Source organism: Cavia porcellus, unplaced genomic scaffold (assembly GCF_034190915.1).
Source record: "Cavia porcellus strain 051 isolate PalLab524CR breed Dunkin Hartley unplaced genomic scaffold, mCavPor4.1 scaffold_5, whole genome shotgun sequence".
Taxonomy (NCBI): Eukaryota; Metazoa; Chordata; class Mammalia; order Rodentia; family Caviidae; genus Cavia; species Cavia porcellus.
In genome coordinates, this window is record NW_026947488.1 from 31,656,967 (window position 1) to 31,684,606 (window position 27,640).

Sequence of the window (27,640 nt, forward strand, 5' to 3'; positions counted from 1 at the left end):
CTGTGGGTTCCCTGTCCCACCACCTGCTTAACTATATACATGTATATTTTTGGCTTTTATTTCTACATTAATGATCCTTCCTGTAAATTGTAATGCTGCACTGGGTCCAGGAAGGCAGTGGTTTGACTCCAACATGGACTTCAACATGGAGTCAAATCATGAATCAATTAATTTCTTATTTCACCATACTTTCTATTTGTTAATTAGATATCTGATTTAGAGAAAATTCTGAATCCAATTTCTTGGGACCACCAGTGTTAAGTCTGTTTGTACTCCTTGGTAGCATTCCTGAATAATTCTTTTTTCACTATATCTATCCCCAAAGAGGTGTAATTTTTTTCTCAAAATGAATCCTAGTATGAAATACATTGTTTACCTGTTTGTTGTATGTATAGATTTCTGTCATTTCCTCTAGTTTGTAGCCAAGACTTCCCAAGAAGACTTTGTCTTTCGTTTACAAGTATACCCTAAATTCCTATAACAGTGCTGCTACACAGTAGTTAATAAATATATGTATGGTACATGAATTGTTCAGGAATACTCTGCCTTGATCAGTGCAGTCTATGGTTTTTGTGACAATAGTCAGAAACTGAGTTTCCCATGTTATTGGTATGGTGAAAATACCAAAGCTATTTGCATATAAGGAAGAAGCAGAAGAGCCAGGGAAATGAAAACCACAAAATATCTTCCTCTTACTTCCCCCTACACCACACCATACACAGACTCTGCAGAAAACTCATATGATAGAATTGAGGCCTTGGATCTCTGGGAAGAGTAGTGATTAAACTATGAGTTCGAGGTCAGATTGCCTGAGCTCAAGCCATAATTCTAGCACTTGTCGTTGAGTGACCTTGGAGCTCTTTGTTCTTCTATTTCCTTATCTGTATAGTGAAGGTACAAGAGTGTTTGTGTTGATTACAATGATCACATGAGATAAGAGCTGATATACATTTTCAACAGTGTCTGACTAAGGATAAATGTTGAATAAATTCAAAAGTTATTACTCAGTAGATTTTGTAAAGTATGGAGGTTTCTATCAACATTATGTAGGACATAGATATTGATATGGAGATATGGGTCTTCATACAATTACAGATTGTGCTAGGCAAATTTTGGTTGCTATAATCCATACTTGAGATAAGTCAATTTATGGAGAGAATAGGACTGTTATGGCTCATAATTTTAGAGGTTTCAGTCTAGTATTGTTTGTCTCCATTGAATTCTAGCCCACAGGAGGCTGGAAATCTTGCTGGGGAGTGCATGGTCAAGAAAACCTGTTGGCCCCATGGCACAACAAATGATCTAAGAAGTCTTACTTGGCCCTTCTTTTAAAGGACCCACACAATTCACATAGTGTCACTATGGACAAAGCGACTAACAAGGGCCTTTCCAGCACATTATAGATCCAAACTATAGCATGACTGTGGATGCTTTAGTCAGGAGCCTTTGTGTTTTTCACTCTGATCCTTCTATCTCATCACTGTCCTGCAGGGAAAAAGGAACTCCAAGGCAGCAATGCACAGATGTTCCGCTCTCAGGGGAAATTCATTTCATCGAGAGAGAGAGATTTGCATACTGCAAGGGCTTGTGAGAAGTTACAAAGCCAGAAAGAGAAGCAGAAAAAGAAGGAAGATGGCTGGGTGCAGGGAAAATGAAACTCCTGTCTGATATGCATTTTTGAGAAATAATTTGAAAGGACCAATGAGCACAGGTTTTTTAATAGCCTGTGTGAGTGTATGAGTGTATACACTCAAAGGTAAGCATGTATGTGTGTGAATCTGTGTGAATGTGCATGCATGTGTGTGTGTGTGTGTACTCATGCATCCACAAACATATAGAAATGTGGCTGCAATACTAATTTATAAGGTTGCTTTGAGGAATAAGTGAAGTTACAATGCTTTTGAAAAGCTCAAATAAGTTTTTACAGATAGTACTCAACATAGCACTGACAATTTATAGACACTTCAACTATGATTATCTCATAGAGGTGTGGGAGTAAGGTTTATTACTCTGGTCACTTCCATGTTTTCCCTGGGTATTTTTCCCAGTAATTAGCCTCTACTGAAAGGCTGAGTAGTACTGTATGGTTAATAGTAACAAATTTGAGAGACTGGCATCTACATTAGTTGTAGCTCACGTGATTTGTATGAAGGAAGTCTTGGATTCAAGCACCATCCCCAAAAGAAGAAAGAAAGAAAAAAATGTGACAGAGACAGAAATAGGGTTGGGGGCTGGCCCGCCTGGTTTGAATAATTCTGTCTACTTCACAGCTGTATGTAGGTGACTCGGAGAGTTTTGCTCTGTACCTCTGTTTCCTCATTCCTCATCTGAAAGTAGGAAATAACGGGACTGACTACCATGTAAGAATATCTCAGGGATACAGCAACTCAAGGATTCAAAAAGTCAGTTGTACAAAATGCTGAGAACTATGCCTGCATTACTTATTGATAGGGTTCAATTAATGAAATACCATTAGTGTTTGGGAATAATTTAAAATTTAGACTTCAGCTGTTTAGTTAATTTTCTCCTTTCTGGACAAAATACTCAGTACTCAAATTTACATCAATGGAGGACAGGTTTATTTCAGCTCACAATTTATAGAGGTTTCAGTTTATAGTCAACTATCTCCAAGGTAGGATAGCACAGCAGAAGAGAAAGCCACAGCAACGTAGGCAGGAAGGCAGCAAGCAGCAAGCATCAGCAGCACCACCAGCAGCAACAGGACCAGCATCAGCAGCACCAGCACCAGCAGCACCAGCAGTAAGCCTGCCTTCCCACTATCTCTTTATAGTTCTGTTAATTGGTACCATCCTCATCAAGATCAAAGCTAATTCCAACCAGGGGACTAATTTAGTACCATGCATTCTTAAACCCAGTATCACATAACCTAGATCCAGGCAATTCTCAGAAAAATGGTGGACAGATGGGCATCAGAGAAAGAACCTCTCCAAGTTTGGTGTCCAATCCTGGAATATAGCAACATAATGAAGAGAAGAAGAGATGTGAGTCCCCTGTATACAGGAAAAATCTGAACTGAGACTTGAAGTCCATGATGAGAAACATTTCAGGAATCCAGCAAAAATAAAAAATGAGTGATGGTAGCCTTGATGGTTAGGGAGAAACACTAGGGAAGTCATGCAGTCCCCACATCCTTTGTGCCAGTGGCGGCCCTGCTGACAGACAGAAGATAGATGTGTGTAAGACACATGCAGAAGATGCAGAGCTCTGAAATGAAACCTACCATGCCAACACCTTGATCTTGGATTTCTAGCTTCCAGGTGCAGGAGGAAATGATTGTTTATTGTTTTAGCCACCCAACCCATGCTACTGTCCTATGGCAGCCCCAGAGGAAGAAAACAGATCTCATTAGGAAAAAACATGTGGAACTAAATAATGTAAGGACTATGGAAGGATGCAAAAGACACAAGTAATGGAGGAGAAATGAACAGCATGGACACAGAAACTCTACTAAGGACAGATGGTGGGTGAGAATCTCCTTGAACAATTCCCCTGCTTGCCTCAAATGGAGTCCATGTCAGACTTCTAATTTTTGAATTGTGAGCAGGGAGTAAATTGGATTATGGCCATGCTTGCCTGTTAGCTTTGCTAGGGTTCAACTAGCTGCATTGGGAGCACTTGCATCAACCCTTAGAGCATCAAAAATTTACAGAGATTTAAACAATGATCCTCCTGGAAAAATATTTTATCACCAAAATTTTATAAAATGTGAGTAGGAATTATTTGAAACATTCTTTGAATTGATGCCTATGTTCATCTACTGAACCTGAAGAATCTGCAGAGATCACAGTCAGGTCCCCAGTTCTGTGCCCTCAGACAATGCATTGTCCTTATGTTCTCTGGCCATGCCTGTGTTAATTTGGAGCCTCTGAGGTTCAGTGGTAGGGATGGTCCAGGATCAAGGAGAGGATTCTACCCCAGGGCTATGCTCACCTGTGAGTCTGAGCAGAAAAGTCAGTAACAGGACAAGACAAGAAGGCTGGAGCTGGGAGGCAGAGACAGGCATCTTGGAGGCTCAAGAAGGTTTCTCTTCAAGTGTCTGTGTCAGGAAAATGTCAGTCTGAGCTCTTGGAAATTAGTCACCCTGGCCCCCTCCCTGAAAGAAGAAGTGGCTCCGTTGTAATGAGACAGAAACCTGCTTCAAGATTGCAAAATTGAAATTAGGCCACACAGGCAGCTGTAAGGCAGGAAGTTCTTCAGAGTGAAATTGATAGAGTTCTGGACAAGTCTACCAGAAACAATGCTTTCTCACTGCCTTGCAGCTGCTCTGGCTCCACATGACCTTTCCTGCCTTCTTGAAATGTGGTTGATTCCCCATTTGGGAGCCACAGGCTAAGAAGTATGTGTTTCAAATTCTCAAACTGGAAACATCCTGATTTAGTCCATAAACTCAGATATTGGCTACTGGGGTATCATTAAGACAGGATGGAGTCAAATTTACACCTTCTAGGATTTTCCTTTTGCATGAAGAGACAGCTTCCCATCTAAAGACTCTTGTATGATGCCAGGGTTTCAGAGGAGTTTCATCTCCGCCAGGACTATTGTATATATGAAGATCCTCCAAAGATTATATGTCAACAATAATGGGAATTTAGGGCCTGTTGGAATGGTGCTGTTGATCATTGCACACCATGTAGCTCCATGGGCTTTCTCTACTTTCCATTCCCAAACCACATTGTTTAATCACCAATCATATATTATCAAAATAGAATTCAGTGGCATTTTGAAAGGATTATAGACCATGAAAAAGTGGTTGCCTCACCCTTGAGAAAACCTGCAAAATTTGGTATTATGTCCCTAAAGGGCCTCTTCTGTGTTTCAAAGATGCTTGCCAAATTAAAGGTACATTTTATGCAAATAGTGACTAGAATATCTGGATGCAGTTACCACACAGACACTGGGGACTGGACAAAATAGTTTCAGCTATAAAACATGACTTCCTGCTCATATGATAGATTATCCCTTTCTTGGAATGCTGCGGATACTATGACATAAAGAAAGCTAATATTATCACTTCAGTGTAGCTTTTTCTATAAAACCTCCTCCCCTCAATAGCTGGATATGGAACAGAGCACTGTGGAGTGGAGGAGTCTGGTTGGCCACCACTGGACACTTTGAGTTATCTCTGGTGATTTCCCAGTTTGATCCACTACCACTAGATATTTTTAAGAACTTTTTTCTGGCCTGTGGCCATTGAACATTCCCAGTATAGTGTGGTAGTTTTCCTGTCCATATTGTTTCCAGTGGAGTTTATCATTTTCTGCTGGTAGTTCTCAACTAACCATATCCTTTCCTGTTGATACTTTAATAAATCTGTCTTTCATACATGATTTCCATCTGTTCATCTTCCTTAGGAGACAGAGAAGGGGCTCCTGCCTCTCCCACTTGGCCTTCATATTGGCTGGAGGGGGCATTGTATGTCTAGTGGCCTTGGATTTTGTTCCATTCTGCCAGTCTGTCTCATTTAATTGTTGCATTGAGACCATTTATATTAATGGTTATAACTGTTATATGTTGGTTTATTTTTGACATGTTATATTTCTGCTGTTGCATCTTTATCTTTCTGTTCTGTTTAATTGTCTGCTTTGTTTAAGTGATTTTTTCCTAAGTGTATCTAAACTGTCTTTCAGTATCATGAAATTGGTGATCATGAAATTCTTCGGCTGTTCTTTGTCGTGGAAGTATCTTATTCTCCATTGACTTTGAAGGACAGTTTTGCAGGTACATCAGTCTAGGTTGGAAATCATTTTCCTTTAGGATCTTAAATACTTCACTCAATGCTCTTCTTGCCTTTATTGTTTGTGTTGAGTAGTCTGCTGTGATTCTAATAGGTTATACTTTATAGGTGATCTGTCTTTTCTCTCTGACAGCTTTTAATATTCTATTCTTTTGTTCAATTTCTGGGATGGTGACTATTATATGTCTGGGTACAGTTTTATTTTGGCTATGGCTATTTGGAGTTCTATGTGCTTCATTGATCCTGATATCAGTTTCCAATTTCACGTTTGGGAAATTTTCAGCTATTACTTCTCTAAATATCCTCTTGACATCCTTTATGTTGCCTCCTTCTTTTTCATTTATCCCTATCAACCTTATGTTGTTTTTCTTTGCATCATCTTGCAGGTGTTGAATTGTTATTTCTTGATTTCTTGTTATTTTAAAAAAATCTTTCCTTTCCTGTTCTCTGCAATATTGTCTTCAAGGTCCAAAATTCTATCTTTGCATTCACTGAGGCGGTTTTTACAACTTTCAGTGGAATTTCCTGTATATCTCTTTGCATCTGTTTTATATATTCTGTTTGTTTCTTATATTGTTCATTCAGGGGTTCTATCTTGAGAATCTGAGAGATTATTTGTAGTTTGAATTCATTTAAAGCTTCCTGGAGTTGCTTCTTTATTTCGGTTACTATTGCTTCAGGTATTTCAGGTATATGGCATGTATTTTCTTCTATGTACATGGCTCTTAGGCTTTCTTGGGTTGGGCTGGATGTTTGAGATTGCATTTTAGTCTTTCATTTTGTCCTTTTCCTATATTTCCGTGTTTCAAGTGTTGTTCCAGAGTTTCCCCTGGGCGTGCTGGAAACTGTCTCTTATGACCTGGGCTCTTGGGACTCCTCTGGTAGTGTAACTCCCTCCTTGGGCAGCGGAGCCCCTGGATAAAAGAGGATTGCCAGGCTCCTCTCAGGTAGACCTAAAGCCTTCTCAACCTGCAAAGTTTGAGGTAGCAAAGCTCCCCTGAGGGGAAGAAGGCCACCTGGTGTGGTCCAGGCAATCCCAAATCCTGCTAAGCCCAATCTAGTGTGGCTGCAAGCCCAGTAGACCTCTAACCCCCTAAAGCCAGGATCTCATACTCTCCCAGGGATTGGATGTTGTGTAGTCATCCAGCTCCTTGGATGGCAAAGCTCCCCAGGCTGATAGAGGGTTCCCCTATGGCCTAGGTAGGCATCAAACCTCCTCAGCAGGGCTGCTCCCTCCTCCAGGCAGTGGCAGTAGTGCTGGTGCTCTCCAGGTCAAAAGAAGGTCGCAGATGAGCAGGTTCCAGCAGGTTCCAGCAGCTCGGCCCAGCTCCCTCCTTCTGGCCTGCAGGTGTGGTGCACTTCTCAGGTGGGAGAGGCGGCAAGTGGGGTCCATCTCTCCAATTCTATGCAAGGATGTTCCTGCCTGCCTCACATTTGGTGACCATAATGAAGTGAGTATGACACAGTAGAGAATCTCCTTTGACATCTCAACCCAGAACTATTTTCCAAACTTCAGATTTGTATTTACTTAGTATCACCATTTAGATATTGAAAAGTCATCTAAAGCTTAGCATGTTAAAAAAAAAACTCTTATCCCCACATCCAAAGGTACTCATGTGCAGATTTTTCTGATTCACTTGATAGCAATATTTTATTTTGTTTGCTGAAGCTGAAAATTTTATGGAGATTGATGACTTTTCTCTCTAACACTACACACACAAATCAATTTTATGGTCTCTATATTGAAGATATATTAAGTGATTTGGATGAAAAAAGACAGATAATATCACCTCCAACTTGACTACAGAAATTTGTAAACTACAATTTTGACAAGAAAATAAGACATGAAAAAGATCACGATTTTGCCAATGACTTTGAAGATTTTTTCCAAGGGTTTCAGTTTTCACACTGATTTTTACAGTACTGTGATGATTCTCCTGTTATGAAGAGAAAGCACTTCCTGGACCAAGTATAATATAGATGAAAGTTAGTGATATGCTAAAAAATTTACTCAGATAATGAGTAACTGAAATACTAACATGGTGAGAAGGATAATTTAAGTTTTTAATAATTTTTCATTAAAATTTAAAGACAGTATGTTTTAAAAATAGACATTGAATAGAAAGAGGAATGAAGGGAGAAAGTTAACATGCTGATATGTTAGAAGGAAACAGGAGCAATGCAATCAACACTTATTTTCAAAATATGTGCTATAGTCAGGTTTATAAGGGAATATATTTAATAGAAAACACATGATTTATAGGATTATTTTACAGTATTAACACAAAAAGTCAAATACAGAAGAGTTCAAGAGCTCTCACTGTGGGGTAGAGATCTGAGAAATCCAGCCAAAGCCATGGATCCCACACCAGTGTCCAGCATGAGTCCAACCAAAGGCCTAATGCCTATGGCCATGTCTATGCAAGTACAAATCAAAAATCTGCAGTGGGAAGGCCCAACATTCATTGGTGGATGCCAAATGGCTATGTTGGTGGGGTTTAAGATCTGTGTCTCAAGGATAAGCACTCTGAACTGGAGTCAGGAAGCAAAGCTCAAGACAAAGACCTGAGCTACCTGGAAGCGAGCTATAACCATCCCCACTGTGAGGACCACAATTGTTCTGGGGAACGGGGTTGGAAAGTAACTTAGAAAACTGAATAATTCTTGAGAATGTGGTGTGTGGTAATGAGATGACCACCTCCATAGCAATAGCTGAAACTTATCCTAGTGGGTTCATGTATTAATCATTTTCACATTGCTAAAACTAAACATTCAACACTTAGAATTTAAAGGACAGGAGGTTTATTTGGTTCATGATTTCAGAGGGTTCATTCCATGGTTGGTTAGATTCAAGGCAGAAATGGCATAGCAAAAGGGTATACTTATTGAAATCTGCTTATCCATGGCAGCCAGGAACACAGAGGGAAAGGAGAAGCCTGAGACAAGAATACACCCTTATAGATAATGCCTCTTGTCGCATAACTCCAACTAGGCCACACCTCTATTACATATCCAGCAATGAACACATCAGTAGATTAATATAGCGATAAAATAATGCTCTCATGATCCAACCAAATTAAAAAAGCTACACTTCTGAACACCTGAGAAATCTGATGAATTTTCTGGGGAATATTTTAGATATAAGCAATAACATTTTGTCCCTGGTCACTCATAAGGTTCATGTCCATTTTATTACACAAAATACATTCAGACCCTAAGATTTTCCCAAGGCTTTTTGTTGTTGTTGTTTCTTTTTTCTTTCTTTCTTTCTTTCTTTCTTTCTTTCTTTCTTTCTTTCTTTCTTTCTTTCTTTTTTTCTTTCGTACCATGGATCAAACTTACCACCTCAGTTCAGCAGACACTTACATTGTTGAGATGAACTCCAGGCCAAGAGTTGTCAAATTCTTAGTTCTAACATTGCTCAAAAGTCCAATTCCAAAGTCTCCTCTGAGATTAAAAGCAAACTCATTATCGGTGAGCTCCCATGAAAATCAAAAAGAATGTCAAAGATTCCCAACACACAACAGAACTGGGTAAATGCTCTCTTTCCAAAACAGAAAAATAGGAGAATAGGAAGAAGTGTATAAAACAAGACTAAAACATTAAATACTGCAGTTCTAACTTGAGCAACCAGGTCAGGTTGTTGTGAGTGATGTGTTCCAAAGGGTTTGCGAAATCTGATCCCCTCTGGATTTGCTGGTTGAGTTCACATGACTTTTCTCTTAGGCAGGCTCTGCACAGTGCCTATGGTTTATCCGAGCAAGCAGTCCACATTTCTGGCATCAATTTCCTGGCTTTCCATGCAACTTCAGTGTGACTCACAACTTTCTGCACTATCCTATTAAGGGCTCCTTCGACCATCCAGGCTTTCTTCTGAAATCCTGGTGGGAGCCTCCAGAACTCCACAAAAGTTGCACTCTACACGCCTGCATAACCAACACCATGTGGACAGTGTAAAGGTCTGCTGCCAGATGAAGTAATAGCTGGGAGCCCACAGAGAATGGCTGTATCATCTGAGTGATGGATGGCCAAATTGTGTGACTGAACTTGGGGAAATATTTCTCTGTGTTGCTGAAAATGAGTAGGATGCTGTGATGATCTTTTATCAAAGCACAGACTTTCAAAGGAGATTGCAGTTTTTAACACCCCTGAAATTACAATGAGTGGGATTTGGCCATTTCCTGAAATTCCTTCAAGTGATCTATCTATTCTTATTGTCTGGATGCAAAATACTTGGCTTCTTTTAATATCTTTTTGGCACCAAATTTACACATTTTTTTTAACCAAGATGCAAATTTTTCAACTCAATCATCCCTGCTCTTTAATCCTCCTTTTCCTTGGAAGTCTGGCTAAAAGCAGCTGGCATCATCCTTGCCAAAGTCTAAATATTGGGCTGCATTGAATCTTCTTAAATCAGATAAACTGTGCACTGCACTTAATATCAACTTCTTGCAAAGTCTAGAACATAGGCAAAACAAACACATTTTCTGCCAGAGTGTAACCCACATGGCTTCTAGTCTACTTCTCAATGGAGTTTGGAAACTGAAACCTCTTAAACTTGCCTTTTATCATTCATTCTTCTTGCAGTATTCTCATATTCTGAGTTCCAGCCAGAATCACCATGAAAACTAGCTTTCAACTTTCTAAGAATTTTATAGTTGGCATCTTCACGGTTTTCTAAATTCCTCCATCAAATCAGTTTCAAAGCCTTTTAAGCTATGTGGTCAGAGACAGTTACAGTAACAAGTCCACCCTTGGGACTAATTGTCTGTATTAAGACACTTTGGTGTTGCTGGGAAAAAAATAACCAGTACTTACAAATATATTAATTAGGGCTAACAGTTTAGTCCACTGTTGGCTGAATCAAAGACAGAAAAATCAGAGTGAAAGAGCCCAGTGTCCAGGTCATGGCTCTAGTAACCCACATCTGCAATGCTTTCACATTTTAACAGCACATCAGTCAGGATTTCATTCATGATTTAATCCACTCATAAGAATCATGTGCATATGACTCAGTCACTTTCTAAAATACTGTCTCTGAATATATGTGAATTTAGGGGGAGGTGTGTTCTATGTCTAAAACGTAATTGTTTACATTGTTGCACATTTTCCAGTAAAATATCTGAGTTAGATCCTACAGCCAGCTCCCGTGGTTCTTGCTCAGGATCATGGGTGCAGATCAGTTCTAAGGACATCAATGACTGTGTAAAGCAACAACAAGGGTTTATGGGCCAACAGTTGTCTGAAGTAGAGAGATGTTTGTAACACAGTCTAAGGTAACTTCTTATCACATTTTCTTCCAGATCAATCTTCTCAGAGCAGGAAGAAAGTAGCAGAGATTGAGGGTCCTCCACAGGAAGGAAGTTGAGTGAGGAAGTTGAGGTAGTGGGGAAACATGTCACTTTGGGTTATATGCTCCTCGTGCAAGAAATGTCTCCTCCTACGGTCATAATACAGAAGCTGCTCTTCTCATGGGGACATCTGTTGTAAGTTGACAGGCAGCACCTGAGAAAGAATTTCTTCCTCAGCATCCACACTGAGTTCTGACACCCCTTCTCTGTTTTTTCTGCTGAGTCACACAGAGGAGCAGAGTGGGAATGAGCTCAGAGGTGAACTGTCTGTGTGGAGATTCACAATACTGCTTCAAAATACAGATGGTTCTTGTCCCTTGGAGCAGTTTTTAACTAATACAGAGATGACTTCCAAGCAAGCCACTCTGTTGCTCCTCAGTCTTCTCCTCAGTTCAGTTGTACAATGGGATCTTTAAGGCTCTGTCCACCACTTTTGCAAATCCTTCCCCTACGCTTTTCCTAAAACACTCTACACACTTCCAGAGCTGGGCACCTTTCAGAAGGGTCTTTGAGAACCCTGGGATGCTGAGTGCCATTTGCTCTAGACTTCCTTGATCCTGATTCTATGTGACAAGTAATCTGGCCCCTGAATCACCCTGCCCTTTTCTGTGAGTCCTTCTTATTCCCTCTCATCCTACACTTACACTTAGGCCTTCAGTTTCCAGAGGATGTAGGTAGCAGAGAAAATGATGGCCTGTAGCACCTCTGTGCTGAAAAGCAGAGCTGTGAGGAGGGTAGAAGTAGAAGACTGCTTCATTTCTAGAAGTCAAAAAGAATAGAACCATTAGAGGAGGGTTACTTTTTATGACCTTAATTTGTACTATATATGGCTATCTGAACCCATTAAAAGTCTGAAACTTTGAAACTGCATCATGTCTTACATCTACTGGCTTCTGGCTAGTATCTAAGCACGGATAATGAGGTGTCTCATTCACAGTCACCTTAGCCTCAGACTAGGAATTTGTGCTACTCCAGTGAAAGAATGAAGAATGTGTACCTATAAACACATTGCCTTGTGTGGCACCTGCTTACATACTTGATCAACACAGTCCTGTGGTACAGAAAATATTATTTCCATTCTGATGTGGAAATTGAGGCCTAGAGAATTTATAATGGATCCTTAGGTTATTGGAATCCAAACACAGAGAAGCTAATCACTTTTATTTAGTATAAGATCCAAGATTATGATTTTAAACCAAAACAGTATCAACTTAAGGGTCATAGGTATGCAAACCATGGTAATGTACATAAGAATCGCATGGATTCATGATGAGGTAGTTGTAATAACACCTTGCTTTATGTCAGAGGTGACTTTGACAATCTGGTATTCTTAGAAAGTGAGTTTGGATGTGGAACGTTCCCTGAAAGCTTCTAAGCCAAGGGTGGTGGTACTATTTGGATATGATGGAAACTTTAGGAGATGGGCCCTAATTAGAGCACTAGGTCACTGGTTGCAAGACCTTGAAGTGAACATTTTTTCCAACCTTCTCCCCTCTGATTCTGGCAGATATGAGGCAAGTTGTGTTGGCCTGGCACACTCTCTTTCATGACCTGCTGCTTCTCTGCAGGCCCAGAAGCAGTGAAGCCAGCTCACCATGGCCTCAATACTCTGAAATGATGAGTCAAAATAAATAACTCTCATTTTAAGTTGAATTTCTCAGTTGTGTTTTTAAAGCAAAGGCAAATTGATTAACAAATCAGAATTGACTTCTGGAATGGATAAGCTAACCTAATAAAATGTTCACAGGAAATATCCTGGTGAGTGATGGAAATGGGTCTGATGCTTGGGAAAGGCCTAATATGAAATTATGATGCAACTGTGATTTGTGAGAGGTTTTCCAATCACAAACAATCTTTAGGTGTGAATGTCAGGGGCTTCCTGAACTGCGGGGAAATAGATGAAATGCAGAATGCTGGGTCTCTGATCTGTGGCTCTGTGCCTGCAGTGTGCACCTCCTGATCCCTCCATGGACACAGTTTCTATGCTGGGGTTGCTTTTTGCATTGCTGAACTGAGAGGTGGGTTCTTCTCCTTATCCTGATACTAATCGGCTATTTCTCATCCTCAGACTCACATTTGTAAGCAGATCAGCTGGATGGTCTGAAGGTCACTTGTCCCAGAATTAGACAATAGAAAGAAGATATTACCCATGAGCAGGAAACACAAAGTGAGCATGTTAGCTGTCTCACCGGGGTTTCTTATATCTCTCACATGGAATATCTTTTCCTGAATAGAATACCCAAGTGGTCTCAGAGTTCTCAGTACCTGTGAGAGGCTGTTGCTGATTCAATAAGTTTTCATACATAGGACTAGGAAATGGTTCAACATCTTGGCATTTCTCCAACCATGGCATTGAAATCAAAAAGGAGCCTCTGACAGTGGGGAATATTCTCATTCTTTTTGTTTAGAGGAAATGAATATAACTGCAGCCTCCCACTTCTGCAGGGGAATGACAACTTGGTAGGTGATGAGCTCAGCCTGGGCATCTCCCTTCTGTTTCTCTGGCCTGCAGAAAGGATCCTGGGACAAAATAGGCCCTCAGTTCTGTGGCATAAGAAAAGATCCATACTCAGAGAGAAAGCTCGATATGAATGAATTGGTGAGATCTGGCCATGGTCGGGCTGTTCATCTTCTGTGGAGACATAGGTAGGGACAGAGTATAAACATAGAAAATAGTACACTAGTTAGACAATGGCTGCATATCCTCCCCATTTACTTGGTATAGAGTCTTGAGCCAATAACACACTAAGGGCCCTGGCTGCCCTGATAGAAGAGTGACATTAAATCATGAACATAAGCACCCACCATCCTACCTGCTTCTTCACTGGTGCTCACAAAACACAGGATGTGATTCCTGACCTAATATCATACATCAAGAAATGAGGGAAGCCCAAAATGTACTCACCACATAAAAACAGCTTGGTGCCTCCTCCAGACAGAATCTGCTTCTCCTCAGTGCCTCCTGTCTTCTGGAACATGGCACAGTAGTACATGCCTGCATCTGTAGGGGTGATATTACTGATGTGGATTGAAAAGTCCCTTCTCTTCATGATATCTGACACTCTTGTGACTTGTGGGAAGTGGCCTCCTCTAAAATTGTAGTTTAATTTCCAGCCTTGTCCTTTTCTCCTGAACCACAAGATGGGCCCCACACATAACAGTGGTCACAGTGTAGTTCAGAGTGGCTATCTCTCCTGTACTTACCAACACTATGTTCTCAGTCTGAATCTCCCATAGTATCTCTTCTGTGGCTGTTGGTTTAGAAACACAGAATAGTTATCACTCTTCCTGACGGTTCCTGTGTGTTTGCTAAAGTTAGTCAGTATAAAATTACAGTGACTGATTGCACACTATGAGTGCATACTGGAGCTCAGCACATTGCATTTGTAATCTCATTTCACTCTTACATGAACTGCCCTTTATGAAGAAACTGAAGCCAACAGGGGTTGAGAACTATGATAGAGTATGAATTTGAATGGACTTACTTGCAAGTCTCATGTCAATCTCATGCTCCACCAAATATTTGTTACTCTTCACATTTTGATCACATTGTACACGTAGCATAGGGCCAACTCATCAGGTTCCTTTAGACCACTGCGTTCCAGGCAGAGGTGCGAGTGTACTCATTGGGATATGCATCTGACTGCATTAACTGATGGATCAGTTTCCCTCTTAGAGATAGATGGTCAGGATGAGGTTTTTTCTGTCAGCCTATGAAATGGTAGTTAATAAACTTCCAATGCACAATAACATGTAACTTAATAAGAAATGATACATTGCTTTAAGCACCTATATGCTCACATTATATGCATAGTTAAATCTCACTGTACTGATTTTTTCAGGTATGCTACTGTGACAAATTACTGCAAGTTTATTTTCTTAAAATTACAAATTTATCACTTCATAATCTGGACATCCAAAGTCCCATTGTAGTGCCACTGAGTAATGCACATATATAAAAATAGAAGAGTATTGAGAGACCTAGAAACAATATATCTAATATTTATTTAGAATTAGAAAATATGTAAGAGAGTCAATGAAATCCAGAACAAAATGAGCAATGCTGGCAATAACACAATACCAGCCTCTAAGCTCTGCTCTCCAGCTATAGTAGAAAATCAGCATGGTAACGATGTAAAAATACACATGTAGAAGAGTTGAACACAAGAAAATACAAAGGAACAAACTCAAAGACACACAGCCATTTGATTGCCGACAAACTAAAATGTTTGTGGAAAAAGACCATCTCTTTCACAAGTTGTTCCAGGAAAACTGAAGAGCCACAAGCCAAAAAAAAAAAAAAAAAAAGAACTGAAATTTATTCCTATATCTAATTCTGCACTAAAATCAATGTATATGGAGCTAAGATCTATATATAAAACTAGAAACAGCTATACTGGGTGGAAGACACCCAAAGGAAACATTTTAAGCCATAGCTAAACACAGAGACTTCCTCAATATTCCAAAAGCATAGACAACAATGTATAAAATAAAAATGGGGCTATATCTGACCCAGCCTGTGGATAAGTCCACAGAGCCCCTAGAAGGGGTGGGAATGAAAAGCAAACAAGAGATACAAAGGATGGAGACAAGATGACGAAGTCCAATCAAGTCTTATTTATTCAAGGAATGAGTATCAAATATATAGGTTCCTGGGGAGGAGGGATTTGGGTTCTGAGACATTAGCAGGTAACTTAGCAACAGTGGCAAGACTGAGGGCTATAGGTCAATTCAAATTTCTGGCACACGGGCTCATAAGTATAATCCCTGAATAATGGGGCAAGGCTAAACAAGTTATACAAGGTGCTGCTTAATTACCAAACTTAACTCCTAGAGGCAATTAAGGTGGTGCGGCCTGCAGACATATGGTGGCAGCCAATTACAGGGCTTCCCACATATATCAAATTAAAAGATTGTGTTTGGCAAAGAAACAACTGCCAGGATGAAGAGGAAATTGACAGAACATCTTTGATGGCTACTCTTCTGACAGAGGAGTAATATCTATACATATAAAGAAATCAGCAAAACTCTATAAAACAAAGAATACAATACACACTGGGAAATGAACTTAATAGAACCTTCTCAAAAGAAGTGCTTAAATTAGAACATTTGTTTTGTTTTACTTGTTTGGGATCTTTTGGCTTTCTATGGATTTTGTTGTTTTCTGTTGCCTGTAGTAAGGTAACAAATTATTCAAGTTTTCTTGGAGGATGGTTGTTTTAACCAGTCCTAGCTGGAATGCAGACATCTAAATCTCTGAAATAGTTTGTAAATAAAGATAAAAAGGTTTAAAAGTTTCTTTAAAGCTGAGGTTGTGTTAAATGAAGACTTATAAAACTCAAAAGTATGTCTGGGTGTAAGAGAATTATATACCATTATCAATCAGGATTCATCCCAGGCCTGCAGGAATGGTTCAACATATGTAAATCAACCAATGCAACCCACCATATCAATAGAAGCAGAAATAAGAATCACATGATCATTTCTACAGATGCAGAAAAACCTTTGATGATATCCAACACTCATTCATGATAAGAATCTTACAGAGAATTGGAAAAGATGGTCTTTACCTCAATATGATAAAGGCCATCTATGACAAACCAACAGTCAGCATCATACTTTTTCTTTTTTTTATTTTAAAAAGATTAAGATAAAAGAGGACATAATAAAGAGGACATAATAGAGGACATAATATTAGAAGAGAATAATTTAAGCAATATAGTATTTCACCACAAGGTAATGCAGCATAACAGTAGCCACCATAGTGTCTCTTTCCTTGAAATATTTGAGTACACATTCATATACTATAGTATCAAATGTAACAAAATAGTATAAAACCATTCAAGAGAATGAAAGTATTACAGGGAATTCAGAACCAACTAACAGAAAATGAAGAATGGATACTGTATTATCTCCTTGTTCATAAAATTTTTGTTTGTGCTATCACATATAATAAAATCCAATAAGATACAACATGATAAAACCAATGGAGATAGAAGAAAAGTATTGTAGGCTTTCAAAACAAGATGGGATATTAAATCATCACTACCTATTATAATGTCTTGTTTTCTTCAAAATGGCAGTTCATACCATCACAGACAATAAAATCAAACAACCCAGAATAAAACCATTCCAACTAATGAATGAAAACATTATAAGGTTTCAAAGCCATATAATGGAGAATCATAATTACCACATACTTTTATGTGTTCTTACCATTTCTTACACTATGGTGACTACACAGTATTTATACATGTGAGTCTGATTTATTTTGCTTATGAGTATGGTCTCAGGTTGTGTCCATTTATTTATAAAAATATCAATATGATAATTTTTATAGCTGAGTGGTACCCCATTGTATAAAAATATGACAATTTTTTTATCCATTCCTCAGTTGATGGACACTTAGGTTGTTTCCAAGATGTGGCTTTTATAAATTTTGCTGCTTTAAACATGGGTGCACTTATATCACTGTGGTATGATGTTTTCAGTTCTTCTGGGAATATGCCTAGAAGTGGGGTAGCTAGAACAAATGGGACTTCCAATCCTAGCTTTTTGAGAAATCTCCAGACTGATCTCCACAATGGCTGCATCAGTCTACACTTCCACCAATAGTACAGAAGAGTTCCTTTTTCCCCACAGCCTCTCCAGCATTTGTTGTTGGTAGTTTTCTTGATCCTGACCATTCTTTCAGGAGTGAGATTAAATTTCAGTGTGGCTTTAATTTGCATTTCTCTAATGAGTAATGATGATGAATATTTTTTCATGTACTTATTTTCCATTTGTATTTCTTCATCTGTGAACTGTGTATTCGTGTCAGATGCCCATTTTTGAATTGGTTCTTTGAATTTTGAGGGTCTGATATTTTAAAAATTCTTTATATGTTTTAGACAGAAATTCTTTATCTAAGGGACAGTTCACTAAGGTTTTTTTCCCAATTTGAGGGTTTTCTTTTCACTATGCTGGAGATTTCTTTCGATGTGCAAAGACTTTTTAATAAGACATGATCCCCGTTATTGATTCTGGGAATTAATCCCTGTGTGGTTTGATTCTGGTTCATGAATTGTCTATCTACCCCTATGTCTTCAAGGTTTTTACCTAGTTTGTCTTCTAATAGATTTAGTGTTTCTGTTTTAAAATTCAGATCTTTGATCCATTTGATTTTAATTTAGTACATGGTGATAGGCAATGGTCTACTTTTAGTTTTTGACATATGGAGAGTGAGTTTTTCCAGCACCATTTATTAAATAGACAGTCATTCATCCATTGAACATGTTTCAGCCAGGATCATATTAAATGGCCCAAAACTGAAAGCTTTTACCTTAAAATCGGGCATAAGAAATGATATCCTTTGCCAATTGGAGCAAAAATGACGGATAGATAACAGCTGGCTACAGAGGCTCCCTGAGATAGTCAACTTAGAATTGAAGATAATACAGAGTGGGGAGCCCCATACAGAGGTCAGATGAATTCTCTCATCCCAAGAAGAAATTAAGGTGACTTGCTGACCATCTGACGTCCCGCTGTGTCTGGCAGATGCCATGACATTCCAGGGTTCCACCGTAACTTGCCATGGTCCTGCCACTACTTGTTGGGATCCCACCGTGACTTGCCAGGTCCCACCACAAATTGCCGAGCTCTCTGAAGTCCCAACACTTTGATTCACTGGGGCACAGTTACATTGAGTTCGAGGGTCAGTAAGCTGAACTCAGGGCTGAGTTGCCTGGGAGCCTACATCGGCCTGTGGTGAGTGACAGGAGTGGAGTCATTCCGCAGAGAATGGGTTTCCAGTGGAAAACATTTTAGGACTCGGCAGGACTGGCAAGTACAAGGGTTAACAGTGACCTCAGTCAATTGTTCCCTTCCCAAACAGGATTGGTGGAGTGACCGAGGCCTGGGTCACGAGCCTCGCTGAGACCCAATAGGTTATCTGAGGTCAAGTCCCTACAATGGTGGTGCACACTAACCACACTGGCCCAGTGGGCCTCGGAGGTTTGGCTGTCCAGAGGGGAGATGGTGCAAAGTAATATAGTAGTGCAGGCCACAGTAGCTTGACTGATCTGGATGAGAGGGGCCAGCATACACTGTCCCTGTCTGCAACTCACTAGCACACTGCAGTGGTAAGGGTCATGTAGCCAGCCCACATCAGAAGAATTATAACCAACAAAGAAAGAAACTGGGGTCTTCTGGAAGAAGCAAAAAAAAAAAATGGGAATAAGAAGAAACATCAAAAAGTCCCAAGGTCCCAACCTGAGTACATTGACTTAGGACAGGTAAATACAAAGGAGAATGAGAACAGCAAACGTGCAATATCACGCACAGTGCCTGTGGACATAAAGAAATATTTTTGGGACCTCATACACGAGTTCAAAAGTGAAATATTTAGCCAAATAAAGCAAGATATACAAAGATTAATAAAAGAGATACTAAGTACCCCTCAAGCAGACACAGATGGAAAAAGGGAGGAACTCAAACACAGGAGAGAACCATTTGGTGCAGAATATAACAAAATATAGAATACATGAAACAGGTCCAAGAGATCACCAGGAAATTAAAAACTCTATGGAAAGATGGAAAATCTGCTTGAAAGAAACTAAGGATAGATTATCCAAACTGGAGGACAATTTTGCAATGTGGGAGTATGAAAGGGAAAAACTATTTAAAAATAACAAGGAAACGAGCTGTAACAATACAAAGGCTAGAAGATGACAAAAGGATCTATTACTTGAGAATAAAGAATGTAAATGAAGGAGCTGGGATACAAACAAAAGAACTACAAAGTTTATTCACAGAAATAATTAAGGAAAACTTCCCAAACATAGGAAAAGGAAATGATATTCTGATATATGAGGCATACAGAACTCCAGCCACCTACAACCAAAACAGAGCTACAGCTCACAGTTTTAGAGGTTTCAGTCTAGTATTGGTTGTCTCCATTGAATTCTGGCCCATAGGAGGTTGGAAACCTTGCTGGGAATTCATGGTCCAGAAGACCTGTGGGCCCCATGGCACACCCAATGATCTGAGATGTCTCCCTTGTCTTGTTAAAAGACCCACAAAATTTGAGTAGTGCAAATAGGGACAAAGGCACTAACACATGAGCCTTTAGAAGACATTACAGATCAAACTGTAGCATGGATGTGGGTACATTATCCAGGAGCCTTTGCATTTTTCATTCCTCTCCTTCCATCTCATCACTATCCTGCAGGGAAGAAGGAACTCCAAGGCATCAATGCACAGATGTTCTGCTCTCAGTGGAAGTTCATTCAATCAAGAGGGAGATTTGCACAGTACAAGGACATGGGGGAAGTTACAAAGCCAGGAAGGGAAGTTGAAAAAGGGGGAAGATGACTGGATGCAGGAGAAATGAAACTGTTCTCTGATATGCATTTCACACAGACTGAGAAATGATTTGAAAGGACCATTGAGGCTATGCCTTTTGAATAGCCTCTATGTAAATATATGAGCACATAAACTGAAATTTAACCCTGGGTATATATATATATATATATATATACCCATGTCTCCACAAATACTTATAGAAGAGGGGCTGCCATATATCTTTGAAAGGTTATTTTGAGGAATAAGTGAAATTACAATGCAATTGAAAATCCCAAAAAAGTATTAACAGATAGCATCCAATAAACCACTGCAACAATTTTATTTTATGCACTTCAACTCTGGTTATCTCATAGTAGACAGTGTAAGGGTAATTTTTAATATTCTGTCCACTTCTGTGTATCTCGTGTGTGTGTGTGTGTGTGTGTGTGTGTGTGTGCATGTGCATATATGCAATTAGCCTCTACAGAGAGAGTTAGTAACATTGTATGGTTAACAATAAAACTTGAGAGGCTGGGATCAAGATTAGTGATTGGTCATGTGATTTTTATGAAGGATGCCATGGATTCAAGCACCATCTCCAAAACAAAGAAGAAAGGAAAAAAGTGACAGAAGTGAGGGTGGGGTTGGGGGTTGCCTGCCTGGATTTGAATAATTCTGTTTGCCCAACCGCTGTCTGTAGGTGATTGGGAGAATTTTTCTCTGTATCTCTGTTTCCTCATTCATCAACTGAAAGCAGGAAATAAAGGGACTAGCTACCATATAAGAATATCTCAAGGATCCACCAAGTCAAGGATTCAGTGAGTTAATTTTACAAAACACTGAGAACTATGCTTGCCTTACTTATTGATAGGGTCAATTAATGAAATACCATTAGGCTTTGGGAATAACTTAAAAGCTAGACTCTGGCTGTCTTAGTTAACTTTATCCTTTCTGGGACAAAATATTCAGCACTCAAAGTTACATTAATGGAGGAAAGGTTTATGTCAGCTTACAATTTGTAGAGGTTTCAGTTCATAGTCAGCTATCTCCAAAGTAGAGTAGCACAGCAGAAGACAAATCCACAGCAAGGCAGGCATGAAAAGAGCAATCAGCAGCACCAGCAGCAGCAACTCCAATAGTAAGCCTGCCTTCCTTCTATCCCTTTATATTCCTATTAATTGGTGCCATCCTCACCCTGATGAATGTTAATTCTAATCAATGGACAAATTTAGTATCACACACTCTTAATTACAGTATCACATAACCTAGATCCAGCCAACTCTTGGGAAAATGGTGGAGCAATGAGCAACAGAGAAAGAACCTCTCCAAATTTGGTGTCCAAATCCTGGAATATAGCAACATAAGGAAGAGAAGAAGACATAAAGGTGCACAGGAAGGATCTGAGCTGAGACTTGAAGTCCATCGAGAGAAATGACTCAGAAATCCAACAAAAATAAGAAAAACAGGGATGACAGTTTTGCTTGATAGGCAGAAACAGCAGGGAAGCAATGCAGTCCCCACATCCTGTGTGCCAGTGGAATCCCTGCTCACAGGGTAGGGGTGGAAGAGCAGCCACAATGCAGGTCCTGTGTCCTGTAGGTAGGTGGAGGCCTTGATGGTGGAGGGGTGGAGAAAGGGTAACATTGGCCCCATGGTCTGTGTGCCCATAGGGGCCCTACCAGCAGTGGAAAAACAGCAAGGACGCAATGCAGCCCCCACCCGCTGTGTGCTGGAGGAGGCCCTACTGGTTTAGGAGAAGCAGCAAGGAAGCCACCTCCACCTCCCACCTCCCATCCCCTGGTAAGCAACCAGATGAGACACAGGTTGAGGTGATAATAACTGAAGAAAGGAAGCAAGTCAACATTTAAGTTGTTTGATTGGCATTGCAAGCTCCCAGCTGGTAACGTGAGCAACTAATTAGAGGATAAGAGTATGCAATATGGCAAAATAGTGGATTTTCTACTGTCCTATCATTGTTCTGTTTTCTTTCTGTTTACTGTTCCATTTTACATGGTTTAAGAGCAAAAAAATCTAAAAAGACCCACCTATCAGCTGAAGAAACAGAAGGGGAGGGGACATCTAGAAACAAGCTGCAATATTGCCTCTCCACAACCTGGGAAGTTGCAACACAAGGGAACTAAATGGGGATAAATGCTGATTGATGTGCTCAATCCTGTGGCTGAAGGCTCAGCTTTATTGCCAAGGGAGATGAGGACAGACAGTTTCTTGAAGAGACATGAGAGAGGACTTTCCCAGCCTGGCACAAGAAGATTTCAAAAGCTGCATCTCCTGGGAAAAGGGGAAATAAAATCTACACAGAAAAGATGAGACAACCAGGAAAGGCTGTAGAAATCTTTGGAGGGCTGAACTGTTCCCCATCCTATGTGTGAAATCCCAATAGTATACAATGTGAATATTTTAAAAAATGATTAACTAAAGACATGGAGTGGATCCCAATTTGACACCACTTGTGCTCTTATAAGAGGAGAAAATGATATAAATAACAGACAGAAAGTAGACACGTGTAATGCACATGGAGAAGATGCTGACTTCAAGCTAAAGCAATTAAATTCTGAGATGAAACCAACCCTGCTGACACCTTGATCTTAGACTTCTAACTTCCAGATGTAGCAGGAAATGAATGTTGTTTTAGCCACCAAGCCCATGATACTGTCCTATGGCAGCTCCAAAGAAAATAAATCTCATTAGGAAAAAAAAATGGAAGACACTATAAAAGAACACATAAGACACAGAGAATGGAAGAAGAATGAACAGAGTGGACACAGAAACCCTACTAAGCATAGATGGTGAGTGAGGATATCCTTGAACACTGTTCCCCTACCTACCTCAAATCGACTCCATGTCAGACTTTTCGTTTTTGAGTGGTGAGCAGACAGTAACTGGGATTATGGCCAGGCTTGCCTATTAGCCTTGCTAGAGCTCAACTAGTTGCTTGGGGAAAGTTGCTGCACCTCTTAGAGCATCAAAAACTTACAGAGATTTAAATAATGGTCCTTCTGGAAAAATATTCTATCACCTAAATATTGTAAGATGTAAGTAGGAATTATTTAAATCATCTTTTGAATTGATGCCTCTGCTCACATGCTGAATCTGAAGATTCTTCATAGATCACAGTCAGGTCCCTGGTTCTGCACCCTCAAAAAATGCATTGTCCTTATCTTCTTTGGCCATGCCTATGTTAATTTGAAGCCTCTGAGATTCAGTGGTAACAGTGCCCAGGATCAAGGGGAGAGGATTCTATCCCAGGGCCATGATCAACTGTGAGTCTGAAAAGAAGGGTCAGTAAGTAGCAGGACAAGACAAGAAGGCTGAACCTAGGAGGCAGAGACAGGGATCATGGAGGTGCAAGAAGGCTTCTCTGTTCAACTGTATATGTCAGGAAGATGCCAATCTCTGCACTTTGAAATTAGAGTCACCCTACAACCTTCCTTCAGAGAAGCAGTAGCTCTTTTGTAATGAGACAGCAACCTGCTTCAAGATTGAAAAAGTTGAAATCAGGTGACACAGTCAGCTGTAAGGCAGGAAGTTCATCAGGGTGAAATTTATAGAGATCTGGACAAGCCTACCAGAAATACTGCTTTTTCTCTGCCTTGCTGCTGCTCTGGCTCCACATGACCTTTCCTGCCTTCTTGAAATGTTGTTGATTCTCCATTTGGGAGCCACAGGCTGAGAAGTATATGTCTCATATTCTCAAGATTCAATGTGATTTACTCCACAAGCTCAGGTACTGGGTACTGGGGCATCATTAAGACAGGATTGAATCAAATTTACATCTTCAACATGTCCCATTTGCAGAAAGAGATGATTTCCCATTTAAAGTCTCTTGTATCATGCCAGGGTTTCAGAGGAGTTTCATCTCCTCCAGGATTCTTATATATATGAAGATCCTCTAAAGATTACCTATGCCTACAATAATGGGAATTTGGGGCTTGTTGGAATGATGCAGTTGATCACTGCACACCATGAAGCTCCATGAGGTTTCACAACTTTCCATTCCCAAAACATAGTGTTCAATCAACAATCATGTATTATCAACATATTATTCAATACTATTTTAAAGGATTATAGACCATGACTAATTGGTTACATCATCCTTGAGAAAAATCTACATTTAGTATTATGTCCCTAAAGTGCCTTTTCTGTGTTTCTAAGATACTTGCCAAGTCAATGATACATTTTAAGCAAATGGCAACTAGAATGTCTGGATGCAATTTCCAGAGCAACGCTTTGGACTGGACAAAGTAGTATTATCTATGAAAAATCACTTCCTGCCCATATGATAAATTATTCCTTTCTTGGAATGCTAGTGAAAGGATTTTGCCCTAGATACACTACTACAGCAGTGGGAGGCAGGACCAAAGGATGTTTACATTGTGGTCACTTCCCCCTTTCCCTATGACAACTTCCTTTTTCTTCTACCAGTGGCACAAAAAAAGCCTGAAACAGCTGCTCACACATCAGCAATGCTGCCTTAAGCACCACCCCAATCAGAAATTATATGTAGGTCCCAGGCCCCACGTTTCCAGCAGAGAAAGCCAGGCCCCTTTGGTCATGGAGTTCTCTACATGTCCTTAGAATAAAGGCTTTTTTATTTCATATTATCTCTTTTATCATGCTGAAAAACCCATCATTTGGTTCCCAGACTGGGAAGGCAGAGTGAGTGCCTCCTGGGAAGCCCTCCCAATTTAAGTCCCCCTCATTAAGAATCACCTTTTTCTTCCTCCAGGACTGTTCACTTGCCACAGCTAATCCCCCTGCAACAGTGACCTTCCTCACTCCATGCAGGGTAGCTACCATCAGTGGTTTTCTGTTTCCATTCTTTAGCAAGCTTGTGACAGAAAACCCATCCTGCCACTCTGAACAGATATAGCAGTTTTCACACTTCTTTAGGCCGAATGGCTTGAGGCAAGACTGACATTTTTGTTTGCTGGGACCCTGCCTTGCACTCTTCGGTGACCTGGCCAAGGAGAAAGGGGACTTTCTGTGTCACACTTTCAAAACAGGTGATGATCTCTTGTTAAGTGTGACCCAGCACAGCTTCCATATTTCATGAGGGAAGCTAAAGCTCTTATGTCCCAAGGTGAAGTTGTTCTCTCAGCTCACTTATAATTCAGTCATGGTGACCACTTCCTGTCCCCCAAAAAGCACACCTCTGTGGCATCTAGTTCATAATCTTGGTGCTCTTGGCCTCTAGAAGGCTATAAAAACAAAAAAACTGATCGTTTTTATTTATGTTTTTGTCAACAATGGTGGCAAGTTGGACCTAAACCCTTCATCTTTAGGCCTTTTTTACTTTAAGGACATGTCCTATGCTCACTGTCTTCTGTGATGGCCCAAATACTTCTGGCTCACTCTGCTCCACCAGGGTCTCTCTCCCTCCCCACTGGACTGCTTTTGATGATCCTGCTCCTCTTTTTATGGCTTCTCCCCTACATCTCTCATACCAAACCCCGCAGCCTTCTCATCCAGAGGTTTCTTTACCCCCTCCGATGTCCTCTCCCCCCACCATCCACACCATCTGTTCTGTCAAAGGGTTCTTTGTCCCATTCTCCTGCATCGACATTTTCTCCACTTGCTCACCCAAATTGGCCAAGTATATTTGAGTGCACTCTAATTTTATAAGCTGATTGTCAGTTTATATATCTGTTGTCTGTCCATTTGACTGCTCTCTAAATAGCTCTTTCTTTTTATTTGAGCTCAACAATTTTTTTCCTCTTTTACATTTTCAGATCATTTAATCAAGGTTTATTTGGGTTATAGATTTAAAAAACATGCTTCCACCTAGGTTGCCAGCTGGTCAAAATGGTGCTAAAATTGGTTAAATGAAATTCCTTTGGGTGAGGAGCCATTGGACAAGATTTCAATTGCTAAACAAGAGAGTGGCCACCTGGTAAATTTAACCAGCTCTTGTTCATTAATTGGAGGCCCCAATAATCTCTATTGCTTTATGGGAGACACCCCAACTAAATAAAGTTCATATGACTAAGACAATTCATTGTTGCTGATCTGATGGTATATTCATGCCTTCAAATGTAGAATTGAGATTGCTTATGATGACAAGTATTTTCTTTCAGATCCAGATGTCTGCCTTTTTCTTGTGTTCCAGCCACAAGATTCAGGTAAGACCAACATGAGGTCACCAATCAAATGATACTTTTTAAACAAAAATGTATATAATGTATATATTATACTTAGAGATGCTCAAATAGTGAACAGTCCAAACAATGTCACAAATTTATTCAGTGCTCAAATCTTAAAACACCCATGGTTAATACAAAGTAATAGTTCCATTGAATATTCTGTGTTAAGCTTACTGCCTCTACTGCACTGTACTGTTATCAATCTTCTGGATGTTCAACAACTAGAATTAAGAGATAATTATAAACTCCTTTTGGATTCCTTTTGCTGGGATCTTTTCCAAAATATGTTACATGATACATATTGGGGCCATAATTAACTATACTCAACTGGCATTAAGTGACACTTCAGCTGATCTCTCTCCTAAATGAAGAGGTAAAATTAATAAAAGAGGCCATCCTCCAAAAGTCAGATGGCATTAGATATTCTAAAAGCATAAGAGGTACTTATACAATTGTAAAACCTAAATGCGTATACGACAAATGAATGACATGTCAGTTTCTAAAATTTTCTGGACCTTATCCTCCTTACGGGAAGCCATTACTAAAGTTATAATCATAAATATCCTGTTGATTGTATTATTTGACTCCTGCATACTTAATTGATTCTTTGCCTTTGTTTCCTTTAGAATTAAAGCAGTAAACCTATCCAAGATAAAAACCAGATGTCTTGTGATTGTGGAGGAGACAGATACCTTCCACCGTGGGCCGGATTCCAAGACCAAATGCTAAACTTGGCCCTCAAATCCCACAGGGAAACCTTAATATTGCTTTTCATGTTTTCAACAACAGAGACAAAAATCAAAAAGAAAACTAACAATCAGATCTTTTAGCAGTGACACTTAGAGCTCTGAGACACGTAAACCAAGACAAGGTGGAGCTGCCTGAACCTCTCCCAGACCATGCTTAAAATGCAACAAAGAAGAAAATTAGGCAAGAGAGTGCCCCAACTTTGGCATTCTTCTGGGGCCTTGCCCATATTGCAGTCTCAAAGGCCATTGGAAGAGAGATGGTCATAGGCGTCAGAGAGTGGGTAAGCTAGCCTCTAACTCCTT

General features: G+C 39.9%; 2 protein-coding genes across 9 annotated transcripts in view; both read right to left on the reverse strand.

Moving 5' to 3' along the window:
- Nucleotides 1–4,125, reverse strand: part of LOC101788125 (signal-regulatory protein gamma-like) — an 81,568-nt gene extending 77,443 nt beyond the window's left edge. Inside the window, exon 1 of one of the 4 annotated variants that reach the window (XM_013159568.2) lies at nt 3,952–4,125. In XM_013159568.2, coding sequence (XP_013015022.1) covers nt 3,952–4,024 — 73 coding nt within the window. In that variant the 5' untranslated portion in view covers nt 4,025–4,125. The remainder of the gene's footprint in view (nt 1–3,951) is intronic. The other 3 variants (XM_013159567.2, XM_013159566.2, XM_063248586.1) reach the window with 3 other exon arrangements.
- Nucleotides 4,126–7,976: 3,851 nt separating this feature from the next.
- LOC100718520 (signal-regulatory protein beta-2-like) overlaps nt 7,977–27,640 on the reverse strand; it is a 141,836-nt gene continuing 122,172 nt past the window's right edge. For 4 of the 5 annotated variants that reach the window (XR_010047447.1, XR_010047443.1, XR_010047445.1 and 1 more), the window contains 5 exons: nt 14,592–14,817; nt 14,311–14,357; nt 14,012–14,107; nt 13,372–13,738; nt 7,977–11,865 (listed from right to left, as the gene is read on the reverse strand). The gene's annotated coding sequence lies outside the window, so the exon portion shown is untranslated. The remainder of the gene's footprint in view (nt 11,866–13,371; nt 13,739–14,011; nt 14,108–14,310; nt 14,358–14,591; nt 14,818–27,640) is intronic. The other variant, XR_010047444.1, reaches the window with a different exon arrangement.